The following is a 27,942-nucleotide window of genomic DNA, read 5'->3' as shown; positions in this document are numbered from 1 at the left end:
GTTCCTGGTTACTGTCCCTAGTAATCCCCATACTAAATCTACTTTTATTTATTTATTTATTTTTGCTCATATTTGCTCCTTGCATTTTTAATCTACTTGTGAGAGTTGTTTTCTCCAGACTCTAAGCCATAAAATTCTATTTGGTCAATCCAAAATCACTTGGTACCCGATTCTGACATTAAGCATTGATTTAGGAGAGCAATGAATTGTATAAAGGTTATATGAAAGTAGCATAGTAGAGATTCAGTTCACAACATGGAAAAAACCACGATAAGATATCCATCACAAATTAGAGTTTGCTATTATGTAAATTAATAAGAGGAAAGATGAGTTCCCTAAAGGAATTTACAATTAACCAAGAGTAAGATGCAATTAGAAGGAAGACACTGAGGTGGAGAGTACCTCAGCAAGCTTAGTCTAGAAAAGGATTCAGCCAAAATCTTCATCACAAAAACATCTGTTGTAGGGAAACAATAAACTCTTGGGGAGTTTCACACCATCTCAGGAGAGGAAGGAAAATAAAGGCAGGAACTAAGAGGAGCCAAGTGGAATCCACTTAGTTGACCAGCTCCCAGACCTGTCTAAAGATATGCTAATCAAGGGTCAGTTAGGTGGTGCAGTGGATAGACCGCCAGCCCTGAAGTCAGGAGGACCGGAGTTCAAATCTGGTCTCAGACACTTAACACTTCCTAGCTGTGTGACCCTGGGCAAGTCACTTAACTCCAATTGCCTCAGCAAAAAAAAAAAAAAAAAAAAAAAAAATACTAATCACGATAGTCTCAAAGCCAAGACAATGGAGACTGATAAAGAGTTTGCATCTACCTTCGAATGTGAGAAATAATTCATTTGGGCCCCTATTCTATTCCAATCAATATTAATCAATTTGATAGAACCATATTGATGTGAAGTTTGAAACCAGCTTATTCTCTTCCCTTATATGGAGGATCCCATTCAGCTATTATTATACATAATCAATTAAGCTATTTCTCCCAGACTATTCTGTTTGTGTAAGAGATGCAACTCTTTATTTGTAAATAATTATCAGAAAATAATAAAATAATTTTCAGAGAATCCTAACTGTACTGTGTTCATTTTGCTGAAGTGAAAACTGTAACAAATGAAAAAAGACACATTGATTTAAAATACTTTATTTATTTTTTTCAAATATATATGATTGATGATCCTACTCAAAAATTTATAATCATTAGACATCTTAAGGATTATAAAAACAGACAAACCAGTTACAATGGATTCTGAATTATCTACTATGAACCAAATATGTTAGAAGCTGTATGTAGTCGGATATCGTTGAATAATTTGTTAAAGCAGACACAGTAATTCTTTGGTTAATCTTGGATTCTGGAAAAAACACAGCAAAATAAAAAATAAAATCATAGCAGCCATTTAAAATCAATGATTGTGTATCTATCCTACTGGATAGAATAACAAAGGTTTAAGGGGCTGGGATTGCTACAAGTCTTTGTATTTTCAGTGCCCAGCTTGGAATCTGATACAAAGAAATGCTTATTGAATTAAATTAAAACTATTTGTAAATCTCGGCAATTTAGTTTGGCAATATTTATATTTGTAAAATAAACTGTTAAGACTTCAATGTCTGTTTGTGTTTTCTTTCCTTTTGAGAGTGATGGCAAAGATGAGCACAATGTGCAAATTGCTTTCTAAATGAAAACAAACATAATAAACATAGAAGCAGAATAGAATATATTTTGAGAGACTGCTTCAGTCTCTCCTATATATAGTCCTGAAAGACTATACATATAGTCTTTATATTCTATTTCTTTAAAAGAACTCAATCCTCAATACAATTCAACAAACATTTATTATGCACCTACTACATTCAAGGCACTTATACCAGGTGCTGGTTACACTTGATTTCCAATACTAGAAATATTTAATTTAATAAAAAGAATTAAATGAAGTAATAGGTATGAAAAAACACAATATTTCAAATCATTCTTAGACAATAGAAAGTCAGAAGATTCCAGATATAGACAAATTCTAAGCTTATGGTTATGACCATATTAATTACAGTAGCATCAATAAAAATTAAAGTGAATTTTCTAATAAATCTTTTAATTTTACTAAAATAGAAAAGTTTTTAATGGAAGTCAAATGGTAAAGTAAAAAGAGATCAACATATCTTTTCACTGCATAGGAGAAAGGAGTTGCTTTTGACTCAGTTTTGTTGGATTACATTGCAAAGCAATACGTATTTATAAACTTGATTAAACATTTTTAAATTTTAAAGCATAACTTAGATCCCTTCTCCAGTAAAATATTTCCTGATTGAATTAATCACGCCCAAATGTGTGGGTTTCCTTTGGCTTATCAATCCGATAGAGAACCTCTGCAGGTAGGAAATACCCAAGATACTCTACTGTATCTGGTGTAGTGTCATAGTGATAGTGTCCTCCTTCTCCATGATGACTAAAACAATGAGTATGTTCTAATCGCAAATCAAACCCCTAGAAAAACAAATCACATTAAAATATTAATTATAACAAATTTTTGTACATTATTTAGACAAAAGATCACAATGCTAATTTTTGTCTATTTGAAGAAATTTCCATATATAAGGCCACTTTAGTTCTTCTTATTAAAGAAAAGCTAGTTTGCTAATTCAGCTATATAGGATAATCAGTATAGACATAAAATAAGCAAGGCAAATTTTTCTCTGGAAAACACTACAAAACTTTTCTGGAAAGAGTGAATTACATTCTTGAAAACAGAATAGAATCACCAACCAACTTATTTTAGGTGAAATCAGTTGTTTACTGGATAAGATGTTTCAAAGATCTATGACAATTATTTTATACCTGCTAAACTTCCTTAAGAAATGGTGATCATCAATTCTGATGGATGTGGCTCTTTTTAACAATGAGATGATTCAGGTCAGTTCCAATAATCTTGTGATGATGAGAACCATCCACACCCAGAGAGAGCACTATGGGAACTGAGTATGGATCACAATATAGTATTTTCACTTCTTTTGTTGTTGTTTTCTTAAATTTTATTTTCTTTCTCATTTTTTTCCCTTTTGATTTGATTTTTCTTGTGTAGCAAGATAATTATACAAATACATGCCTATATTGGATTTACATATATTTTTACCATGTTTAATATATATTGAATTACTTGCCATCTAGGAGAGAGGGTCAGGGAAGAAGGGGAAATTGGAACACAAGGTTTTGCAAAAGTCATTAGTGAAAAATTATTCTTGCATATGTTTTGAAAATAAAAAGCTTCATTAAAAAATCTAAGTAAAAAAATAGAAATGGTGATCATCTATATTTATGTTTGATTACCTTGTTTACTCATTTCTTATTTTTTGGCATCAATAAAGCTAGTTTTAAATAAGTGAACTTGGAGTTGGTTTAATTGTAGTATATTTTCTGATTTTTATTGCAACTTGGCATTAATTTTCATCCAACAATTCAAAATTCTGACTGCATATAAGAAAGGTGATTTTGAAATGAACCTATCAGTTTTCTATCCCTTATAATATGATAAGCTTTATTTCTTGCTATTTTTTTATGTTTGCCTTGTTCAATGTTCTCATGTTCTCTTTTGATGTACATGTATGAGCCTTCTATAAAATATACAAGTCTCAAAGACTTCTTTTTTTAACCCCTTAGCACTGTTACCTATTGTAGTCACTTTCTGAATACGTTACTTAATTTGAAGCATATTAGCAAACTATAAGGAATAATTATTGCCACTCTACAAAGGCTCACTATGAATACTGTAGTATGAGTTGATCAAGTTTTCTGTGACATAAAATTTCTTGTCCTTAGAATGAAACCAAATCTGCCAACTCCTTTTGCAAAAGCCAAGAGAATCTGATTACATCTAGCTGCAACTTTCTGCTTTCATTTATAGCAAGAATGTTACTATTGATGTTATTCAATATCTCTAATAGGATATGATCATTATCATAGTACATATATCATTGATTCTCTGGATAAGAATCTTACATTTGGAATACTACCAGTTAAATGTGTATTTATAGTCTAAAATATGCACAACTCTCAATATCTTCCATGCCCTTTTCAACTACTTTTGCCATCACCACTGTAGAAAGAAAGAACTGAGGAATACTTTGTATTTTCTTTGTTTAATTAGTTAAATGCAAAAAGTCATAGTTTGATACCTCATCATGGGATGGTACTAATCTAGTGTTCTTGAAAGTTATATCAGCAGTATAATCTTTGGGAGGAATATATATTTAGTATATAGAATTCAAAGTTAAGTCAAATTTAGCATTTCAGAGGCTTTAAGTTGTCAAGACATTTTGCATTTTATCTTTCTCTCATAGCTCCTTTCCTGTTTCCTAAAACATTCCTAGATCTTCCCATCCTTTTAAAGTGACAGATTATGCCCACTTTTTCAAGTACAGCTCAAGCACAGAAAAAGTCCTCACAAGTAGGTTTGGCACCAGGTGATAAAATTCACTGGCCACAGACACACATGAAATAAATTATTTGTCACAATTCTGGTTTACATATATATATATATATATATATATATATATATATATAGAGAGAGAGAGAGAGAGAGAGAGAGAGAGAGAGAGAGAGAGAGAGAGAGAGAGAGAGAGAGAGAGAGAGAGAGAGAGAGAGAGAAAGAAAAACACTTACTGGGTCTCGAGAAACGAAAACTGGCTGACAAACCAAAGGAGCCTTGATTTCAAAAAAATGCAACCAATTATTCACATCTTCATCAGATGTCAATGGGCAAGATGAAAATTCTGGGGGCTATAACAAAAAAATTAAGATTATAAACATACTACAAGTTAATGATAATTCCTTAAAGTTGACTCTAAAATTTTATCAAAATCATGTTCCAATAAAATATTGTCTTAGGAGTTTCAAAGGTATGTCTACTACCCTAGGCACCTAGGCACCTACCTATTCTTGCAAAAATGTAAAATAAATCTTTCCTGAATTAAAAAAAAATCATGTTTTGTTTTTCCTTTTATAACTTCCAGGGATTCAGCCATCCAGTCAATAAGCATTTATTAAGCACCTATTCTATGCCGGAAACTTGCTAATTGTTGGGGATATACAGAAGGATTCTTTTCAATATACCACAATTGCAAAAGACAGTTCCTGACCTTAAGAAGCTCAGTTTAATGGGAAAGAAAATATGCAAGCAACTATATTCAAGGTTTACATAGGATAACTTGGAGATAAGCAACACCAGGAAGACACTAAAATTAAGGGGGATTGCAGAAGGCTTACGGTTAGAAGATGAGCTTTTAAGTGTGACTTGAAGAAAACCAGGGAATCAAGGAAATGGAAATGAGGTGGGAGAACAAATTGCAACATGATATAGTGGAACAAATACTGGCCCTGTAGTCAGAAGAAATTGGGTTCAAATCCTACTTCAGATTCTTTTTGTATAAAGTTGGACAAGTCACTCAATTTCTATGAATTTTATTTTCTTTACCCATGAATGAGAGATGTGGACTAAACAGACTTTGAGGATCAGATGAAGCAGGTGCCATGTCTTTTTCATGGTTCTGAAGGCACATTTTGGATAAATATAATTAATCTTGTATAGCTCCTTTTTACCCCCTAAAATCAGCCTTACTTTAGTTGATTTGTATTAATCAATAAAAAAAAAAATTTCTAAGTGATGATTTTGGGTTAGGCATTGTACTGACTGGGCACAAGAGAGGCAAAGAAAAAGTAGAAACAGCTCTTCAATATGCTTATTCTGTAATGTAAGAAACACAATATATATAAATCCACCATCTTAGAGAGACAGCTCTTTGGCCTCAGCTCTTCACAGACTCAAGGTCATCATGATGATTCTAAATATAACCATGGTGAAATCATTTGATTTGATTTTTAGCTGGTGAAATCATTTGATCTGATTTTTAGCTTTCTCAATAAAATGGAGATAATAATGTTTAAACTGCCCAGCTAACAAGGTTTTGTGATAAAAGAGGCCAATTAATAACATAAATAATAGCCAGCAATTATATGGTACTTTAGGTTTTGCAAACGTCTTTTCTATATGTTATTGTCTGAGGAAGGGCTTAAACTCAGGTTTTCCTAAAACTAAGAATGACACTTTATCCTTTTTTATCTCTACTGATGGAAGATCATCAAAAGCAACCTTTTGTACATCCTGAACTCAAATGCTAATATATATTGTGCTATAAATTCTAATTCTTTTCTTTTTGGTGATAATAATTAATCTTTTTTTAAAAATGAGCCTACATTTAATGAGACCCTAACACATGGCATACAATTAGCAAGGCATGAGTGAATTAATTTTATTACATAGCCCAAAGGAAAGGAAAATTTACATTTAAATTTCTCATTTAGACTGCATCAGAAAGGTATGTCTTTCAAAATCAGGTATGATTGCTGTGCATTTTCAAATATGACGTTTATGTGATACAAGTCTATAAGACTATACTATAGTAGGAACTTGAAATAAAATGTTAATTGTTAGCTCACAACAGTGTAATTTGTCATTATCACTAATGAAATTTTAAAAAATTATTTTAAACTTAAATACTAAATAGAAAAAAATATTGCCACACGCACAGCAGAATATAAGAAAGGATTCAAAATATATAGCAATAAATTTCCATTTCAAGAAAGCCTGTGTAATAAATATAACACATTGTGTTCAGAGCTTCCATCTTTTCTTTGCTTACTTGTAGATTTTCTTTCAGAGTATACTTTAGAGAATCTCATAAGTATTTCAAATTAAAAAAACAAAACAAAACAAAACATATACACAACAATAAAAAAGAAAAGCTTACCATGATATGAACCTTTACTTTTCCATTCTGAATAACAAATGTGCCTCCCATTCCTACAGGTTTATCTCCATAATGTTTTTCAAGAGTTTTTCTCATACAAGTCACAAAATTATATTCGCCAGTTCTTCCTTTAGCTTTTACTTCTATGACCTATAGAATATACATACCAGTCACTTCACAAACTATAATCTATATTTGGTCTCAAATATATGTAGTTTGGGCAATATATCTTTAGAAGGAGACTTGGCGCTAAGGAAAACATATATTACTCAATTATTCTCGTAGTTTATTTATACTCTGTTATAATCTTACATATATACAGCTTGAAAAATAAATGATTAGAAAGTGACAGGGTCTTAAATGACAAAATTATAAAAATGGATATTAAGAGAAATGAATTTAATATAGTCATATGTTCACCCATTTGATTTTTTAAAAAATGATAATAAAGGTCTGTCTTATCTGGATTATGCCTGCCAATACTTAACCTATACATGAAATAATAGCTTGGTAATATCACTCGGATAGTATTCTGTTTGGTGGGAGAAGAGTGAAAAATGGAATTGCTGTGCAAATACAGGAAACAGTGAGGCACAGCATCAATAAGAGTAAAAGGTAGCCAGATAGGACAACAATTATTATGCTTTATTTTACAGATGAGAAAACTGAGGCTTATAGAAGTAGTTTAATAGCCTCAGTATCATTAATTCTAAGAAGATTACATGGCTTCTGAGATCCCTGTCAGCTCTAGATCTATGGCCCTATGATCCTTAACCCAAGTTCCTCTGGACTATGCTAAAGATTAGAGAGCCCAAATGGAAGCTTGTAGTCATTCTTCAGCCTGCTCTTTGACACTCCTAGAAAAGACTAAGAAGCAGATAGCAATATCCTATTGAGTATTCAATACTGAAACCAGGAGTTGCTAAAGGACTATTCTTCCCTATAATTCTGTGTCAGAGGGATTAAATGAGGTTTGAAGACTTATAGTCGTGTGTGTGTGTGTGTGTGTGTGTGTGTGTATACAGATAATATTTTATTGATTTTCCTTTGTTATTTATATTGCTAAAAGGCTTTTACTATTGAATTGATTTGTCTCTGATATTGTTTAGTCAGGAAAGAGTATACTTGAGAAGAGGAGTCAGACATGAATTGAAGATTATCACAAATTGTACAATGAATTTAGGAGTAAAATAATACTTAGGAGTTAAGTGAGCTTACGTGGATAAGTGATTTATGATCTAGCTCTAGAATCTCAGATCTCCCCTTCTCAAGTTATTTGGTATTCTATTCAATTACTAGTAATACTAAAGCTGATTTTCTGGAGACTGATGGGAAATGAAGATGAGAATTACTTCAGTTTTTCACCTTTGTGACAAAGCCCTTTGCTACAGCTCCATCAATACCAATGTATGAGTTATAAGTAGCAAATGAATGAATGACTGTGGAGTCATGAAAATAATAATTGTGTAATTATTTTCCTTAGTAGATTGGTTGGTTCTAGTGAAACAATTACGCTTTTCAAAATAATTCCCTGTTGGCCTTTGATTTCAAAGTAGCAAGTATAATTCTCACCCTTAGCCAAAGAAGTACTCTCTGAATGTAGTTTTTTCCTATAACTTTAGAATATTATGAATTTTATGTAATCTAATTTTTAATAACTGTTTTCCTTTTTTTAGGCAACTTCAAATATGAATTTAAAAGTTTAGAGCAAAAAAAGCTAAGTTCAAGGCTTTTTATTAACAATGAAAATGCTGTCTTTTTTTCTAATTATTCACCTTGCCAGACTGGCCTTCACTGGCAAAGAGATTTGCCAGTAACGCGAATCCAAAGTCATTATATTTCTTACTATATTTCTCTAGTAAGCACCCTCCATCTTCTGGGTTAATTTGGGCATAATAGCTTCCATTCACAGCAGGCTTATGATCACTTTTAGTCTGCACAACAGGCATAAACTGGGGAGAAAACACAAAAAATTATTATTATTCAATTCTGGCATTTCTCTTCAAGGAAAATGTTTTTTATGCCATGATAATGTTGATGACATTATTGGAAATATACTGATATAAATAATAACAACAATAACAGAAGTTTACATTTGTATAGCACTGCTATAAAGCTATAAAGACTTAAACACAAATTATCTTGAGTAATATAATAAGAATGTTAATTTATATGAGGCTTAAATATTCAGTTTGAAGACCTTAAAAGATAGGAAGACTAGCCAATGTAATAATTTGGAAATTTTCATTTTTAAAAAGTCATGTAAAATAGTGTGATAAACAAAGACTAATAAAAAGTCCTATCCAGTTAGATCAATGATCCTAGGATCTTTAGGGTAAGTAGTCCTTTGTCTTACTGCATTTGTAGTTTCTTCTTTTAGAAATCTATTTCTAGGACATTTTATATTTCTTAAGTACAAGGACAAAATTCTATAAATTTAGAAGAAAACGTAAATCATTAATACACATATCTCGAATGGGTTGGGAGAAAGTATATATTAGAAGAAATATCACAAAAGAGTCAAGAAACATTGAGAATTACATATTAACACTGAGATGAGACCATAGCAAAAATATGTGAATATCAAAAACAATAAAACAATTACCCTTAATATATATATGCAATGCTTTATAATAACCAAGCATTTTACATATATCATCTAATTAATTTTTTCAACACTTCTTTTGGTCTAGGTTGTAAAAATATTTAGATGAGGAAATTAAAGCAAAGTGATTCCTATAATGTAAGTAAATGGAAGACTTGGGTCTGAATTCCCAAAAGTCTGGTGTTTTTCCCATTCAACTATAGAAGACATACTCCTCAGTAGTTAAATAAATGACTACCCCTTTTGAGACAATAGTTTATTTGTGCCCTTTAACATTTCCTAATCCAAAGATGCTAGAGAAGGGAAAAGTAAGGAAGGAGAAAGAGTTATTTTCATATATGTGCCAAGAATCAAGTTTCTTAAGAGTGATTTATTATAAACTGAAAGTACTAAACAGAACCTTAGATATGGCCAAAATAGGCCCTTGGACCCATTTGTTATGTAATTTATGACCTGTGAGTTTCTAAAACAGAAGGCCAAAAACACCCTAAATTTCATAACCATAGAACACTCAACAGCCTGCAGCTAGCTTAACAAATATACATAGTCATCCTGATGCATTCTTTTATGAGGAAATGGAGATAGGGAAAAGATAACCCAAAAGAGATTTTTGCATTAATAGGCAAGTTAATATAGTAAAGGACCTCAGCATTGATCCCAAGAGTCTGAAATGGGGCTGCTCCTGCTCCAAGAATGAAAGCCCCAGGGAATTCAATTTCCTTTGCAATAATATTCATATCATAAACCTACGAAAAAAACAAATAACAATGTTAATGACATCTTTCTTGAAGTCCCCAATTAAGTTCTAATCCCTCATTCTCTGACACATTCTTATCCTTATACTCAACGATCTTGACTTGCATAATATATGTTTTAAAAAAAAAATACTCACCTTTTTTTTGTTCACAAGAGGTAAGAGGTAAGGAACCCCACCAACTTCTATAATTCTAGGTTTTCCACAGATTCCTGTAAACATATAGGTCAATTTTTTAAAATTAAAAACTTTTTATTTACAAAACATATACATGGGTAATTTTTCCAATAATGATACTTGCAAAACCTTTTGTTCCAAATTTTTCCCCTCCTTCCCTCCACCCTCTCCCCTAGCTGGCAGGTAGTCCAATACATGCTAGATGTTGAAATACATGTTAAATGCATTATATGTCTACATATTTATATAGTTATCTTACTGCACAAGAAAAATTGGATCAAGAAGGAAGAAAAAGAAAAACTGAGAAAGCAAACAACAACAGAAAGAGTGAAAATGCTATGTTGTGTTCTGCATTCAGTTCATATAGTCCTCTCTCTGGATGTAGATGGTTCTCTTCATTGCTAAACAACTGGAACTCATTTGAATCATCTTATTACTGAAGAGAGCCATGTTTATCAGAATTGATCGTTGTATAGTCTTCTTGTTGCCGTGTATAATGATCTCCTGGTTCTGCTCATTTCACTTAGCATCAGTTCACGTAGGTCTCTTCAGGCCTCTCTGAAATTATCCTACTGATTGTTTCTTACAGAACAATAGTATTCCATAGTATTCATATACCATAATTTATTCAGCCATTCTCCAATTGATGGGCTTTTTTGCACATGTAGGTCCCTTTCCTTCCTTTAAGATCTCTTTGGGATATAATCCCAGTAGAAACACTGTTGAATCAAAGGGCATGCATAATTTGATAACTTTTTGAGCATAGTTCCAAATTAGGTTAATGTTTTTTAACTAAACCAAACTTTATGTTTTTCCATCCAAAGTGCAAATTGCCAGAAGAATCACTAATTTATTTTATTGAGAGTTTCATCTAAGCCTTTGCAAAGGATTTCAAAAATGGCATAAAGGGGCCAATAGCAATAAAATAAAATGCATTATTCTCATTCCCATACCCAGCAAATTCCTATTACACTTGGAGAAATGAATATAGCTACTGGAACTACAAATAAAGGTCTAAACTGAGAGCGAATGAATCTATGATGAAACCATTTTATATCTCTGCTGAAAATCTTTGAGTTTTTTGCTTAACATTTTTGTTAACAAATATTTTGTTCTGATAAGGATACAACTATTTTAGAATTTGGTTCCAGGAGCGCTGCATTTGGGATTAAGAAGGTCAAAGTTCATCTACACCCAGAGAGAGGTCTGTGGGAACTGAGTATGGATCATAACATAGCATTTTCATTTCTTTTGTTGTTGTTTGCTTGAATTTTATTTTCTTTCTCATTTTTTTTTCCTTTTTGATCTGATTCTTCTTGTGCAGCAAGATAACTTTACAAATACATATGCTTATATTGGATTTACAAATATTTTTACCATGTTTAATATATATTGGATTTCTTGCCATCTCAGAGAGGAGGTTAGGGGAAAAGGAGAAAATTGAAACACAAGGTTTTGCATAGGTCAATAGTGAAAATTTATCCTTGCATATATTTGGAAAATAAAAAGCTTCAATAAAAAAAGGGTTAAGGTTCAAATTCTGGTTCTGTAGGTCCTTAGGCAAATCACTGAACTTATGGATTCAATTTCCTCAACTGTAAAATTTAGGGATTCAACTCTAGATGACTTCAAACATACCTTCTATTTTTAAATTTGTGATCATTTTTACTGAAGTTCTACCAAGTACTGTTTGTTAAGTTTTAGGTTATTATGGGCAATCTTAGGTCCTCAGATAAATGTAATTATATTTAAGTTTTAAGTAAAACTGCAGTCAGCTGCTTGGTAGCTATTAGAAGAAGAAAGGTATCTTTTAAAATATCAAATTCTACTGTCTAAACAAAACTTCTTATCATTCTACCTTTTCCCTTTCTCCCCTATGACAAAATTATTCTTCTCCTTTATTGGGTCACCTTCAGTCCCTTGATATATCTTTATTCTTCCAGTCTGTCTACTCAGAACTGGCTAGTCATTCCCCTATATGTGCCTCTTGAATGTTTTATGTTAGCATCCTTTGCATTCCAGAGTAATGCTGAATTAAAAGATAAACAACTTTCAATTATTCTCAAACAGCAAATGTTCATCCCAAAGTAACTCTCCATCATTTGTTTTCTCTAATCCCGCGCCAGGGCTACTGAGGACAAGTGAAGAGAATCAAATTAGGTCTGCTAAGCAATTCAATTCAATTCAATTAGAGTTGATAGTCCTGTCTTTTGGAAACATCCACTCTTCCAAGGGTATGTAAGCATCAAGAAGACTTCATGAGAGGTCTTTGATTTACCAGAGGAAAGCAGCTCTCATGATCTTGGATTGAATGAAAAAAGGCTTCTAAGAGGGGAGGGGATACTCCCCTGGACTCTGTCCTCCATGAATTATATCTAGAACACTGTGTTCAATCCTGAGCACCACATTTCAAAAAGGATATTCAGAAGCCAGAGACATTTTAGAAGAAAACCCACAAGAATGTTGGGGGAGTAAGCATTATTCCTCAAGAGATAAATGGATGAAGGATATAACAGTTCTCAAAAGAATAAATACAAGCTATCAACAAATAAAAAAATCTTCTAAATCACTAATAATAAGACAAATGCAAATTAAAACAACTGAAGTTCTACTTCATACCTGTAAGACTGGCAAAAGATAACAAAAAGGAAAATGATAATTATTGGATGTGAGATACAGAAACAATAATCCAAGTGGAATTGTAAACTGATCTAACCATTCTAGAGAACCATTTGGAATTATACCCCAAAAAGTCACTAAATTAGTATATGCTTTGACTTATATGCTGCTGCCATTACTATATGCTCTATAGAAATCAAAGAGAAGGGAAAGATTGGTATGTATAAAAATATTTGCAAGAGCATTTTTAATAGCAAAAAACTGGAAGCAAAATGAGTATCTATCACCTGCATATTGGATGAAAAAATTATATTACAAAAACAGAATGAAATGTTATTGTTCCATAAGAAAAGATGGAAGGGACCCAATTCAATAGAGAGTGGACAGAAAAAAAATATGATTAAAATATTGCAAAGGAAAACAACTTTGAAAGACTTAATATTCATCAATCCAACAACTAATCACATTTTCAAGGGAGTTATAATGAAGCATTATTCCCATTTCTTGGAGGAAGGCACTAGATCCTTGATACAAAACTAGGCACACATTTTTAGATATCACCAATATGTAAATATTTTGCTTGATTATACTTCTATGTTATGAAGGATGGCTTTTATTTGGAAGGTGGAAGAGAACTGTGAGGGCTAACGGGAGGAGTAGTAGTGTTATACTAAAGTTCCCTTTTAATGGGGTGACCAGTTCCTCCAATTGTCCTATTTCATTATTCTGCCTTAGGTTATAACCATCCCCTCTTAATGTTTGAGATAAAGGTTTTATAGACATTCCTTAATGTTTGACAAGATAAAGGTTTATCCATTTTAGATTCCATTAGAATATCAGTAACCTCTCTCTATTAGGTTATCCCCACCTAGTACCTCCATTATGTCATTGTTCTTGTTATTCCATAAAAAGCTTGCTGCCCCGATAGGTGGGGCTAGACTCTTTGAGATGATGGTCTCATCTAGCCCTGGGATCAACATGGATGCATTAGTCCCAGTATTTCTCTTCATTTAATAAATTATTGAATTGGTCTCTAATCTCTGTCTTGCTCAGTTTCTTCAGCATTACAGTAGCAAGTGCAAAAAAAACAAAAAACATAAAGAAAAAGAAAGAAGCATCAGTGAAACAGTTTTAAAACACACAGAAGAAAGCTGAAGGAAACTCAGACAAGCAGAGCAGTGTTGTTAGTAAACCATAGGAAATTTAAAATATACTTTAAAAAAATGAAACAGTATATGATAAATTAAGTTTTATAATGTTTCTTGATATATAGAAATGTTTGTGTTTATGTTTGTCAAGTTTATAGTATCAAAAAAGTGAAATCTGAAAAAATTATTCTTGTGATTAGAAAGTATCTCTTACATTAGTCCAAGTGAAGGTAAATATTTAAATAAACATGTGCTTATTACATAATATAATTGCTATTAAAAAGTAGAGAATCAATGAAAAGAATTACCTTTAACAGGATATGTATATGGTTCTTTGGTCAGATCAGGACAATCAACTACAGAGACTTGGACATCAGCAAAATTATTTTTAAGTCCATTCTGTAGAACTAATATGTAGAGAGGAAAAGTTATTCATTAGTTAATACTAGGCAACCATATGTCAAATCTGCCCTACACATTCTGATTATTATGTTTTCCATTAAACTTATAGGAATAAAAACAAAAGTCCTTTCTAAATCAGGAAATTTATTTTTTGTAATCTGTCATACAATTTCCTGGGAAAAAATCATTACTTACCATTAATACTCAGAACTATGCAGTAAGGGTACAATCATATCTCATTTTGTACAGAATAGAATTCCAAAAATAAAAACAGCTTATCTAGAATGTTTATAGATTAATGGCAATGACACCACAAATTTTCTTTGTATCATTTAAACTTGGTATCATAAAACCAGTACACTCAAATAATAATCTAAGTATCCCTGAGTACTGCATACTTTTTACTTTTACTTTTAAATTGCAGCATCATGTATGTCTTATTATAGTTTTATTTAATTTATTAGGTATTTTCCAATTACATCTTAATCTAGTTTGGGCTGCACTCAGGAGTGTGTTGGGTGGCTCCTAGATGACATCTCTGGTCTAAACACTGTGTCTAAATACTTGTAAAAGAATTTAAGTGTTGGAGATGTTAATAAAGGTAATGAAAAATTCCTTGAACATAGATACCTCAAAACTAGAGGATAATTCTTTATCTAGCTTACTTCTATATAGCTTCATTATCCATTTATTATCAGTTGCTATAAAACAGTAATGCTCTTCCATTTCCTTTACTTATAACAAAACAGAGATAATACCATGCCTAGGAAAAACTGTGATCTGAAATTCAAAGAAGTCTTCTCCTAAAGTTTTGAGAATTCCTGTAGGAGTCTTTACAATAGTAATCCTGAGTTTAACTACCTCCAGTGAGATTCAGTGAGTTTGACAGCCATGGGGTCTGTAGGTTTGGTGAGCTTGGGTCCTAGACATCTGATTTTACCTTTGAGTATAATGAATCTGATGGTAGCCTGGCGGTTTACAAACTTGGTAATTTGGTGACTGAGGACCTTTGTCTTGGGGACCTGGTGGTGAAGATCTTGTTGCCTTCTCCCCAAACACTGCTAGAGTTACAGGCTTGTATCTTTTAGCTTTGCCTCCTCAGCAAAGCTTAAACCTCTAAAAAAATTTAGAACCAACTCCTTTCAGAGACTCTCATTTATGGGTCTGAGTTTCTTGATGCCATTTGTAAGACAAGTTGTGGTTTAGACCTGGCCATCTTTACATGACTATCTCTGCTGCTGGAAACCATGAGACCTCTTTTCCTCAAGCCTCTAAATCTACATCCTCTTCCATCTTGCAATTACCTCCTGCCTGATTCCCTCCATTTCCCTCCTTTCTGTATCTTAACTTCTCAATGTCTCACCAATCTCTCTTTTCTTCCCTCTCAAAAGAGATGTCACTTTGTGCCAAAGTGAGATTTCCTGCTGTACAACTGAAGGTTCTTTAGATGCTTATTTCTTTCATTAATTATTTTTCTTCCCTCTTTTTCACTTTCTCAGTCTCTTCAGGTTCTTTCCTTGAACCTTACAAACATATTTAGGTCTCTCCAAAACTAAACAGAAAGAACTTCTTAAAAGCTTAAGGGCTTCTTAAACTTCTCCCACTTGCAACTTATTTTTGCCCAAGACATTTTTATGTGAACCTGAGTACATAGGTATATAAAATAGGTATACAAATCAAACATCTAATGATAATAAATCACAAGTTCTCAACCTCTACAATCAATTATGAGACCCTATATAGGGTTGAGAACCACAGCTGACGAAGGTAGAGCCTAGATCATGTCACTTCCACATATCTCATTTTTCCCCTCTCTTTACTACTAAACTTTTTTTCATGTATAGTTATGAGAAAGCAGATTACATCAGTCAACTGCAGCCTTTAAGCTTAAAAGAACAAGCTTAGAAAAATGTACCACCAAACTTCTACCTTTCCTGCTTCTATTTCCTTATTACTCTCAATCCTTGTAATCTGGTGTACATTTTCACTTCTCTCCTAGATCAATGATTATCAAATTATCACTAAATTCAGTATTCTCATATCCCTTTGAATTCTCTGTAGCATTTAATACTTTGATCCATCTTTCTTAATATTATCTCTTTCATGGCTCCCATGACCCAGCAATCATACAGTTCACCAACTTTTCTGACCAGTAGTCTTTTTCTTTTTTCCTAGCTCTATATCCTCTACCACCATCTCAAAAATGAATGGGAGGTTATCCATCTCATCTTTCTACACTCTCTTCCTTAGCCATGAACATGGCTTTAATGATCATGATATACTTCAGTTCAAAAGCTTTATCTTTACCATCCCTCCCAAGAGCAACAGTTCTGTAATAGTAACTGCCTACTAGCACTTCAAATTTGAAATGTCTAAAAATATACTATATAATCTTTTCCCCAAAAACTGTTCTCCAACACACCTATTTCCCATTTCACTTGATCTCATCATCATTTTTTCATTCAACTAGGCTTATAATTTCAGTCATTTTGAATCTTTGCCTTAACCCCCTTATTCAATCATCTTCCAAGTCTTGTTGATTCTACTACTAAAATATCTCTCACATCTGTTGCTTCTCTCAACTTCCACTGAAATCACATGTTTAAATAGTTTCATCTCTTCTTTCCTAGATTTATATAAGAGCCTCCATATTAGTCTTCCTGCCTCTAGTATATTCTCTTTACCAATCCATCCTTCAAACATTTTTCAAGTATTTTCAATATAAATACCATCAATTGTTCCTCACTGCCTACCAAGTTAATAGCTAAATAAAGTGTGTACCCCAGATTCAAAGCTATCCATAGTTTAATTTTAACATACAAAACTTCTATTCCCCAATTTTCAATCTGCTCACTTTTATTGTAACTTTGCACATATCTCTCGTGCCCAGATAATTTCCTTCCTAGTCATTTCCCTCTGGTGAAATGCCTCCTTTCCTTTAAAGCACAATAGAGCTGATACCTCCCATGATGCCTTCCTAGACCTGATATGAATAGTCACTCATTCCTTAAATTTGTCTTTTTTTTTTTTTTAACTTTTGCTAGGAGTTTATTGGCTCTAGTCTCACTCTCTCTTATATAATAATTATTAATTGTACACACACACACACACACACACACACACACACACATATTTTTTCCTTCTTCTTAGTAGATTGCCAGTCTTTTTGGAGCAAAATTTTTATTATATCTTTGGCTATTAGTTTACAATTTAGCATTCTCATATGCAAGATACTATGCTAAATATTACATATACCAAGTTGATCAATGAAAGTTTTTCTATAAAAAGGCATGTCAATTTCTATTAAGGAAATGCTACAAAAGTCATGCAAAAACTAAGGGACATTTGTATCTACAGTATGAAATAAACTTTAACAGCCCAGAAAAAATAGGTGCAGACACCTATCACTGCCTGGAGAAGTTACTGGTGGCACAAAGACTTAGACCCTTCTTAGATTATAAGCTAGAGACTGTTTTTTACCTTTTTTCTATATTTCCATTTTCCACATTTGCACACAGGAGGTACTTAATAAAAATCATTAACTGACAGAAAGGATATGAAAACTGAAGCAACATACTGAGAAATTTGATCATGTTCTTGGCTGTCTGCCTTATCTAGTAGAGATTAAAGAAAAGGGCCCAAACAGAAAATTCTTAATAGTGGTTTACTTTTTTTTTTTTTTAACTTCTGGTCACATGGAAGTCTGAGAATGCTATCAACATAGAAAAAAAGGAGGTAAGAAACCTGAGCATGTTTCTGAATATCCTATTTCATCAGGGGAGGTTTGAATAAAAATACTAATATGGTAAGATTGTTAAACAAAACAGTCAACAGGATTGTTATATGTTTAAGGCTCATTTCAATTAGCAGAAATTTAACAAAACAAAGTTGCTATCATTGCCTTGAAATCAATTCTATACAAATTTATTAAGTGCCAACTTTATACATAATCCTACGGAAGCTGCTGAGGTGATGAGGGAGAAGAAGACTTGCAAAACTTCAGAATTTCAAATGTCTGTTGATTTTATCAGAGTGGACACGGCCACTACCAATCTGATTCCTTTTATACCTTAACAGATGATTTCATTTAGATGTTGTGGTCAAAAATATTCATTACTTGGTGGTTCAACTTAGTGAGTAGCTTCTCTATAATTTAGTGGGCTGGTCTTCCATGAGAGTTACACTGAATCTGTCTTTCGAAACTTAGTAGAAGCTATCAAAGCTTATAGTCCACTAACTTTTGAGAACCCAGTGTCACTTTCACATCATGAAGAGATTATCAAAGGAGAGCTTTAGTGAAAACTATGATAAGGCATAAAAAGAGTAAGATGCAGTTCCCAATCTTCATTGAGCTTCCAAGACTAGGTTTAATTAGAAAATTGTGACCCATACACAATTATATTTAATGCCAATGTGGCAAATGTGTAAGGAGGAGAAGAACTTTTTCTGAGGACGGAAAAATAATTTTTAACTTGGGATAGGCAGATTTGAAACTAGGATTATCATAGTTACTTTCCCTCAATAAAACTTGTATCTTGGTTTAAATTTATGTTCTACCAACAGGGGATTGTTGTTTTTAATTAAAAGGGAGGAAAATATATTCATATAATAACCTACTTCGATAGAAGAAACCATTTTAATAATAGTTGTCATAATTATGTGTTCCCAGATGAATTTAAAACCCCAAAGCAGCAACAAATATTTATACTTACCCCCAACAAGTTCTTCTAAACTTGGCACATGAAAAGAAAACTTCTCAACACTTGACATTTTGCTATACACAAAGTTGAAGGAAAAAAGATACTTGAGGCACAGATTATTCACAGCTGTTAACCTGTCAATGAATGTAAAGAATTACTCATTAAAAGAAAGCAAAATAGCTTCTGGGTTTCTTTTGACATGTATCTGTGTGACATAAAAATGATATATGTTTTTCTTTTTGGGAAGTGGGGAAGGAGAGATGGTGAGGAACCAAGAATAAGAAGTGCACCCTCTAAATCCAAATAACAGTGACCAAATGCATTAATACATAAAATATAAACTTCTTCCTCTCTCTAACCAGGTTGATTTGATCCCATCTTATTCCTTTTTGCTTCTCTGGGACATTACTCCATCACTGCTAGAACGATCCTTCAATCCATCCAAAGTGATTTTCCTGAAGCATAGTTCTCACTATATCACCTCTTTACACTCCAGTGGCAACAAGTTCAAATACAAATCCTCAAATAAAAATGTTCAAAGTCCTTCACAACCTACTCTCTACTAGCCCTCACCCCAACTTCCAGTCTTCTTACACATTATTGGTTGCCAAGTATTCTTTCATCCAATGGCACTAGCCTTCAGGCTAATACACAAGAAGTCCCTGGCTTTGGGCATTCCTCTGGCTGATCTCCATGTCTGTAATGTTCTCCCCCCTTATTTCTGCCTCTTGGTTTCCTTTAAGTTCCAACAGGTCTTTTACAGGAAGTCTTTCCTTAATTGTAGTATCTTTCCTCTTTTAATTAGCTTTTAGTTATCTTGTATATGTCTTCTTTGTACAGATGTTTGTTGTGTCTTCTATTAGATAGTGAAATCCTTGAGGGCAGGGAATCTCTTTTATCTTTCTTTATACCCAAGAAATTGGGACTAATTCAGGGTTACAGTGAGGATTAAATAAGATACTTGTTAAAAAAAATAAAACAAAAAAACACAGCCTAATGCCTGGTACACAGTAAATAAATATTGACTAAAGTAAATGAAAAAATAGAAGAAAATAGAAAAACTTTTTCAAGTTTGCAAACCTCCCCAAGCTCCCAGTGCCACCCCACAGTGATCCTTTCTTGGTCCATAACTCTTATCCAATGTGAACTCCAAAACTTCCTTATAGCTTGCTTACCCTTCTCCCCATATCATTAACGACATATTAAACATTTAAATTTGATATCTCAGGGACATATCAACATGTCCAAAAACAGAACTATATCTTTTCTTGTATGCACAACCCTCTTCTAAACTTCTCTATATATCTGCCAAAGGAAGAGGCAACATGTTGTTTAATTGTTTTCAGTTAGGCCCAATTCTCTGTGATCCTATTTGGGGTTTTATTGGCAAAGATACTGGAGTAGTTTTGCTATTTCTTTCTCCAGTTCACTTTACAGATGAGGGATTAAGATGAGATGTGAAATGGGGATTAAATAACCTGCCCAGACAGCTAAGTGTCTGAGGCCAGAAAGATGTCTTGCTCTATCCCATGTTCTATACACTACTCCACCTAAACGCCATTATAGAACAACATAATAGATATAACACTGGACCTGAGTCAAGAACACTTGGTTCAAATACTACTTCAGATAGTTTACTAGCTTTGTACTTTTTGGGCAATTCAGTCAATCTTTTTGTTACTGAGTTTCTTTAACTTTAAAACCAAAGAGTTGTGATCTATGACTTCAGCTCTAAATTTCTGATCCCATGATGCATTCTTTCATCTTCCAAGTTATGTTAACTTCACACATCTTACTATCTCTACAATATCACTCAAATCTGAGCCCTTCTCTCTACTCACACATTGTGGTCTAGACTACTGTAATGGCCTCTCGATGAGTTTCTTTGCCTTAATTCTCTTCATTCCAGTCCGTATATCACAGAGTTGCCAAAATGATTTTCCTAAAACACAAGTCTCCCTGTATTCATCTCTAACCAGTCATCTTCAATGGCCCTAGGATTAAATACAAACTCCTCTCTTTGGCATTTAAAACTCTGACAGACAACCTGGCCTTCTCTAATACTTTCCAGATTAATTATATAATATTCCCTTTTACACTCTTCTCTTCAGAAAGACTGGCCATCATGCTTCTTCTCACAAGGGTCATTCATCTGCTCATTCATATCTGTGCCCTGCACTGGCATACCTGGTATTCATTCCCTCTTCACTTTCATCTTTTAGAAACTCTGGCTTCCATCAAAGCTCAAATCAAGTACCACCTGGGATATATATGCTATATGAGAGAACTTTTCTAAGTCATCCCCTTCCTCAAAAAAAAAAAAAAAAAAATTACCTTTTACTTGATTTGTTATAGTGATAGGGTGAGAGGAAATGTGCTTTAACAGAAAGGACAGATTTCTGAATCACACATTTGACCCATACTATCTGTGACCCTAGTGAATTCTTTTAGGACTAGAGTATATAATTTGTAGAGAATAGGTTAATCTACTTTGGCAGAGGAAGTTTCCTTATCTATGATACTCCATACTAAGGAGAGCACAAGTTCAGTCCCAATGCTCTTGCTTAGAACAGTAAGAGCACAGGATCATAACTTTAGTGCCTGAAAGGACCTTATTAAGGAGATCAGAGTCCAATCAGTCAGTTTTCAGATAAGGAAACTGAAGTACAAAGTGATTAAATAATTTAGATTTGAATCCACCTTCTGATTTCAAGCCTAGTCCCTATCCCATGTTTGCTAAAAGAATATAAACTCGAGGGCAAGAATTGTTTCATTTTTATCTTTTTATCTACAGAGGATAGTACTAGTATAATGCTTGGCTCATAGTAGATGATTAATAAATGCTTGTGGGTTATCTCAAAGTTTGAAGAAAATGTGGACAAAATTGAAAATGGAGTGAGGGAAAGAATAAATGATTATATTGCACTTGCCACATGCTAGGGTATTGTGCTATGTGCCTTTTTTTTTTTAATAGCTTTTTATTTACAAAACATATGCATAGGTAATTTTTCAACAATGACCCTTGCAAAACCTTCTGCTCCAAATTTTCCCCTTCTCCTTCCCCCCACCTCCTCCCCTAGATGACAGGTATTCCAATACATATTAAAATATATGTTAAATCCAATATATGTATACACATCCATACAGTTATCTTGCTACACAAGAATTGGATCTAGAAAGAAAAATAAATAAATAAAAACCTGAGAAGGAAAACAAAAATGCAAGCAAACAACCACAGAAAGAGTGAAAATGCTATGTTATGATCCACACTCAGTTCCCATGTTCTCACGGTGTAGATGGCTTTCTTCATTACTGAACAGTTGGAAATGATTTGAATCAATTCATTGTTGAAGAGAGCTACATCCATCAGTATAAATCTTGTTGTTGCCATGTATAATGATCTCCTGGTTCTGCTCGTTCCACTTAGCATCAGTTTAAGTAAGTCTCTCCAAGCCTCTCTGTATTCATCCTGTTGGTCATTTCTTACAGAACAATAATATTCCATAACATTCATATACCACAATTTACCCAACCATTCTCCAATTGATAGGCATCCATTCATTTTCCAGTTTCTAGCCACTACAAACAGGGCTGCCACAAACATTTTTTACATGCCTTTTTTAAAAACAAATATCTCATTTAATTGTCACAACAATCCAGGTACAATAGTAGGTGCTGTTACTATTCCCATTTTACTGTTGACAAAACTGAGACAGACACAAGTAAAGTGACTTGCCTGGGATCTCACAGACAATTAAGTATTTATGACCAAATTTGTACTGAGATCTTCCAGATTTCAGGTCCAGATAGATGCTATCACTGATGTCCTATTGGAGTTACTTCAGTGCCAGAGTTCTCAAGTGATTCCAAAGTGAAATACAATCCATATTCATCACTTCTTTAAATATGAGTTAATCCCTAATTTTTCTAAAAAAATCTTCCTTGATAATTCATCTCCCAACTCCAAGACTTTTGTTCCACAATATGAAAATATATATGATGTTAACCCTAAAATAATTTATTCTCTAGGTATTGCCTCTGGCTCTAGTCAACTAAGATAAAGTCAGTTTCCCAAACTGTTGTTTTCATAGAATGATGTTCTGTGGAAACTCTTAATCAGCTCATCTTCCCTGAGACTGCTTTGATTAGCATATATTTATACAATTCTGGCACCTGGTCATCCCCCTCACACCTCTCCCTAACTCTTCCCCAGTTCCTCTCCTTGTTCCCTGTTGGAATGGACGGGAGCCACCTGACAGTGGCTGCTGGAGATCCAACCTAGACCTGTAGAACAGATCTCCTCTTGTGAGAGGATGACACAAGGAGACTGAGAAGCAGTTGTGTTCTCCAAGGCCATTGCATTGTCTGACCTCTCTCCTCTTCTCTCTGTCTCCAATTTATTTCATTCCCTGTTATGGGCCAGAACTCTTACTTAAAACAAGGATTCTTACAAGGTGCTAAGTGGAATTAATAAGACAATGGTTAGCTGGTTTAGCATGGTGATTAATAGTTCTCTAGTTCAGTATGATTGATTTAATCTTATGGTTGATTTAATTGATTTAATCCATGGTTTAATTTAATTGATTTAATTGATTTAATCTAATGGTTCCCTAGTGATATAATGATTGACTTATACTCAGTATAATGAATGGATTTAATTGTAATAGAGCATATAAGCTGGGACAAGCTCAACCAGGGTGGGACACAGAGACAGATTCATCCCATCCTCCACCTTTGTGGTGGCTGGAGGCTGAAGCACAAGCCCTCAGACTCAGAGAGATTCATTCCATCTTCATCAGCCTCGTGGTTACTGGCCTGTCCCCTTGCTCCCCCCACTGAGACCAAGGCCGGTCTGAAAGGCTCTCAATAAAGTTAGCTGGACTCCAGGCAAGGAAACTAGACTGTGAGGGAAATAATAAAGGATTTGGACTTTAACATCTGGCTATCCTTGTGATTACTGAGCTGAAAAGAAGGGTTGGTCCCAAGACCTCCAGGAAACCAACAAGAACACTGCAATTCCCAGTCTGCAACATCTGTGTCAGCAAAGGCTAACCCGCAGCTCCTTCAGATGCTATGACCCACAGCTGTGGAGGCTCTAGAAGAAAAGACCTGCTCCTTAACAATTCCCTGTTTTTTGTTTTTGGCTGTTATTCCTCCCCCCACCCACCATGGTCCACACACTGAGGAATGCAGTTCCCATTCCTATTCCCATTACAAATAGCAAAATCTCTCTAACTTTTGATGAATGTCTCTGCCATAAATTTCTTTATGCCATTGATGGGAGTGAACCTTGAAACTGTGTCCCTTTTAATCTATAAAAGAAGGGAGATTCGGAGTCTCAGGCTCTCCCTTGGGAAAAGTCTGCAAACTCCCAAGTTAAGTGGTTTCATTCAATCGGAGATCTTGGTCAAATCACCCTCCAGAGATCTTTTGGGGGTGTCCCAGATCCCCTTTAGGGAGTTCCCAGACTCTGGGAAAAGCCTTCAAACTCCCAGTTAAGTGATTTTATTTGGAATGGAGATCTCAGCCTGATAATCCTATTGAATGGCTTGATACACTAAGATAAATAATCTCTTTTCAACTGGAAATAGAGGCCCAGGGCATTGATTGAATCCTGAGCCTCAGACTGCTAGTAAAAGATAACTCTGAACTCCAAAATAATCTCTTTTCAACTGGAAATAGAGGCCCAGGGCATTGATTGAATCCTGAGCCTCAGACTGCTAGTAAAAGATAACTCTGAACTCCAAATCTTTGCAAAAGTTTTAAATAGGAATTTGCTTTTCCAAGGAAGCTCTCTTCTTGAGAAGGCTGCCTGCCAGGACTTTTGCCCGCTGTGAAGATATTCTCTTCTCATTGTTAACCTTTGTTATTTCCCTGACAGGACCTTGCCACTAAGAAGTCTGTCTTCTTAGCAGAGCTGGCTTCTCAGTGCCAATAAAAATCCCTTTTGCCACACAGACTTTTCAGGTTTTTGAATTCTTTCCCATTGGATCTGTGCCGACCTGAGGGGATTCCCCACCCCAATTCTCGCACCTCTTCAATAGCCTCATCATTTGCACCTCATCACCATGAAGTGAATCTCTATTATACTATTTTCCACAATAATTTTGTTAACTACTACTCCAGGTTACAACTCCTGGGCCTTTAGAGAGAGAGAGAGAGAGAGTGTGAGTGTGTGTATGTATTCTTTTGAGATACCTCACAATGTCAGTCCGGAACCCCAAACTTTTTGAAGTCTTCTTCAAATCCCAATGATGGGGTACAGCTTCTAGGTGAAATATAGCAGTGATCTTCTAATCTTTTGACTTTAGGGTGCTATTATAATCTGTTAATGATTCTAAAGTCATCTGGTCGTAGACTAATCCTAAAAATATTACTGTCAGGCAGATAATTTTCTGGTCAGTTAATAAGTTACTGAGACAAAATAGTGAATAGACCAACTTTAAAAATTACCTGTAAACCATAAAATTAGCAAATGAGTAACATGAAGCTCTGGTCTCTCTAATTTTGTCCTATAAATTTATCTTCTCTTGGTTCTTTACGAAATTCTTTTGGAATTTAGCACACTTCACTTGGCATTACAATTACAATGTCCCTTGAGTTGGAGATGGGTTATAAATTCTTTTGAGATACTTATGATACTGGCTTGTGATCTCAACCTTTTGGGGTCTCCTGAATCTCAATACCAATAATAACACCGAATTAGGGAGAATGGGGTTTTATAGCAGTGGCTACATCAGGGACAGGTGAATTAAAAAGAAAATCAGTAATTATTTTGTCCCCTCAATAGAAAATAGTTTACTAAATAGTAGGTATTCAGTTTGCTTACAAGTAGATATTGCACAATACAATAAACACATGCAAACCTTGTAAAAATAGCGATAATTGTTATTACTAGTATTATGTTAATTAGCTGCTTGAAGTTGGATTTTAGTCAAAAAGAACAACCCCCACACCAACCAATAGGTTTTTTATATTTCTGGTTTGTTTACCTGACCCTGAGCAAATTCCTTCTCGTGTCCCAGGCAATTTTCCAAGACTAAATCGCAGAGTAAGTAGGTGCCTTCTGTATAGATATAGAAGGTCTTTCCACAGAGTTCTTCACACCCTTGAAATGACAAATTGGATCCAAACTTTTTTAGAGAGTGCTGGGGAAGGGAATAGAAACATTTCTTTTTTTGGATCAAACTTGTCATAGAGATCCACAGGACAACAGCACGCAAAGTAGGCAGCTGGTACAAAGGTTGTACTTTTAAATGGCCTTTTGGCTGTTAAACATTGCTAACCCAGTATTCAGCAACCAAGTTGGCATGACTTTTAACCAAGATTTTACACCAGTATAGATCAAGTGGGGGACCAAAAAGCAGAATGATCGTCTCAGAATCTGGAAAGACCAGAGACACAATAGAAACAAACCGTGGTTAGGTTCCCTTGTGTCAGGTGCTAATAAGGCAGAGATATGATATAGGGGGGAAAGAAGACATAGCCAGCCTTGCCATCAGAACTTCACAGCCAGAGAGAGCAGGAGGAATAGATGCAGGAGGAAAATGCTTAAAAGAGCTTCAGGAAGGAATAATGACAATAGTAGGTAATAGGTAACATCTCGATATGGCATCAGAGTTTGTAAAGTGCCGACCCCATCTTAAGGCTTAGACCGAGTAAGAAAGGTAGTATTATTAGGGGCAGCTGTGGGGTGCAAAGGATTGAATGTTGGAGATGGAGTCAGGAAGGCTAGGGTTCACACTCTCAAGCTTTTTAAATAGGGGGCCAGTTCACTGTCCCTCAGACTGTTTGAGGGCCAGACTATAGTAAAAACAAAAACTGTTTTGTGGGCCTTTAAATAAAGACACTTCGCAGCCCTGGGTGAGGGGGATAAACGTCCTCAGCTGCTGCATCTGGCCCGCGGGCCGTGGTTTGGGGACCCCTGAGACCTGGCCAGATCGTCGATTGCCTCAGTTTCCTCATCTGAAAAATGGGGATAATAACGGCCCCACCTATGTGGCAGCAAGTTGTAAGGAGCAAATGAAATACTAATTGCGAAGAGTACGGCAAGTGCTCCCTTGTTGGGCCGGGCGCTTAACCCGAGCCCGTTGCATCTGTAAAACGGGGCTCATAATGGCCTTTACCTGCTACTGCGGCCGTGAGGATCAAACGCGATAAGGAGCGTACAAAAGCTGCTATCGTAGGGTCGGGCCCATAGCAAACGCTCGCTCCCTTCTCCTTCCCGAAGCCCCGCGTTTGGGAGCACAGGGACTACAATGAACGGCTCACGGAGTGATTAACTAAAAGAAAAAGGGGCAGGGCCAGGGTCACAGAGCGGCAGGATTCGAACCCGGGCCTTGCCCAGACTCACCAGCTTAATCAGCTCAAAGCCAGGGCCTGCGGCCGAGCCCGGGGAGAAGGGCGGGGCTCCGACAGACAGCGCCACTCTGCTTCCTTCTCTGCCACCTCACTAAACTGCAGACCGCGCTACTTACGGAGCCTCGCTCGTTACTTTCCCTACTGACGCTCTTAGGACAGAAGGGACACCTCCGTGCCCCCGGCTCCGCCTTCTCTTTGTTCCCCCGCCATCCCGAGCCGCTTCTCCGTGGCTCCTCCCCCTTCCTAGCGCAAGCTCCGCCTCCTCTCCTTTCCCATTTCTGCTCCTCCCCACGCTCTTTGCTCCCGCCTTCCTCCTCGCGCTCCCCTTCTCGCGGCCTTTTCGGCCGGCCTCCGATTGATCTCGCGAGATTTCG

General features: G+C 35.0%; 1 protein-coding gene across 2 annotated transcripts; it reads right to left on the bottom strand.

Annotated features, from left to right (window-relative positions):
* Positions 1-1,132: 1,132 nt before the first annotated feature.
* C3H11orf54 (chromosome 3 C11orf54 homolog) lies at positions 1,133-27,815 on the bottom strand. 2 transcript variants are annotated; one of them, XM_012545086.3, is made up of 9 exons: positions 27,561-27,815; positions 19,220-19,341; positions 14,414-14,512; positions 10,300-10,373; positions 10,052-10,153; positions 8,578-8,754; positions 6,803-6,952; positions 4,659-4,775; positions 1,133-2,486 (listed from the first exon to the last, which is right to left on the bottom strand). In XM_012545086.3, the coding sequence occupies exons 2-9, from the start codon at positions 19,275-19,277 to the stop codon at positions 2,313-2,315; spliced, it is 951 nt and encodes a 316-aa protein (XP_012400540.1). In that variant the 5' UTR covers positions 19,278-19,341; positions 27,561-27,815; the 3' UTR covers positions 1,133-2,312. The 2 variants fall into 2 exon arrangements, with proteins under 2 accessions (XP_012400540.1, XP_023355283.1); XM_023499515.2 differs by lacking the exon at positions 27,561-27,815 and adding an exon at positions 26,200-26,355.
* Between the last annotated feature and the right edge of the window lie 127 nt (positions 27,816-27,942).

Source organism: Sarcophilus harrisii, chromosome 3, assembly GCF_902635505.1.
Source record: "Sarcophilus harrisii chromosome 3, mSarHar1.11, whole genome shotgun sequence".
NCBI lineage: Eukaryota > Metazoa > Chordata > Mammalia > Dasyuromorphia > Dasyuridae > Sarcophilus > Sarcophilus harrisii.
The sequence above is the reverse complement of the archived record's forward strand: the minus strand, read 5'-3'. Positions and strand labels throughout refer to the sequence as shown.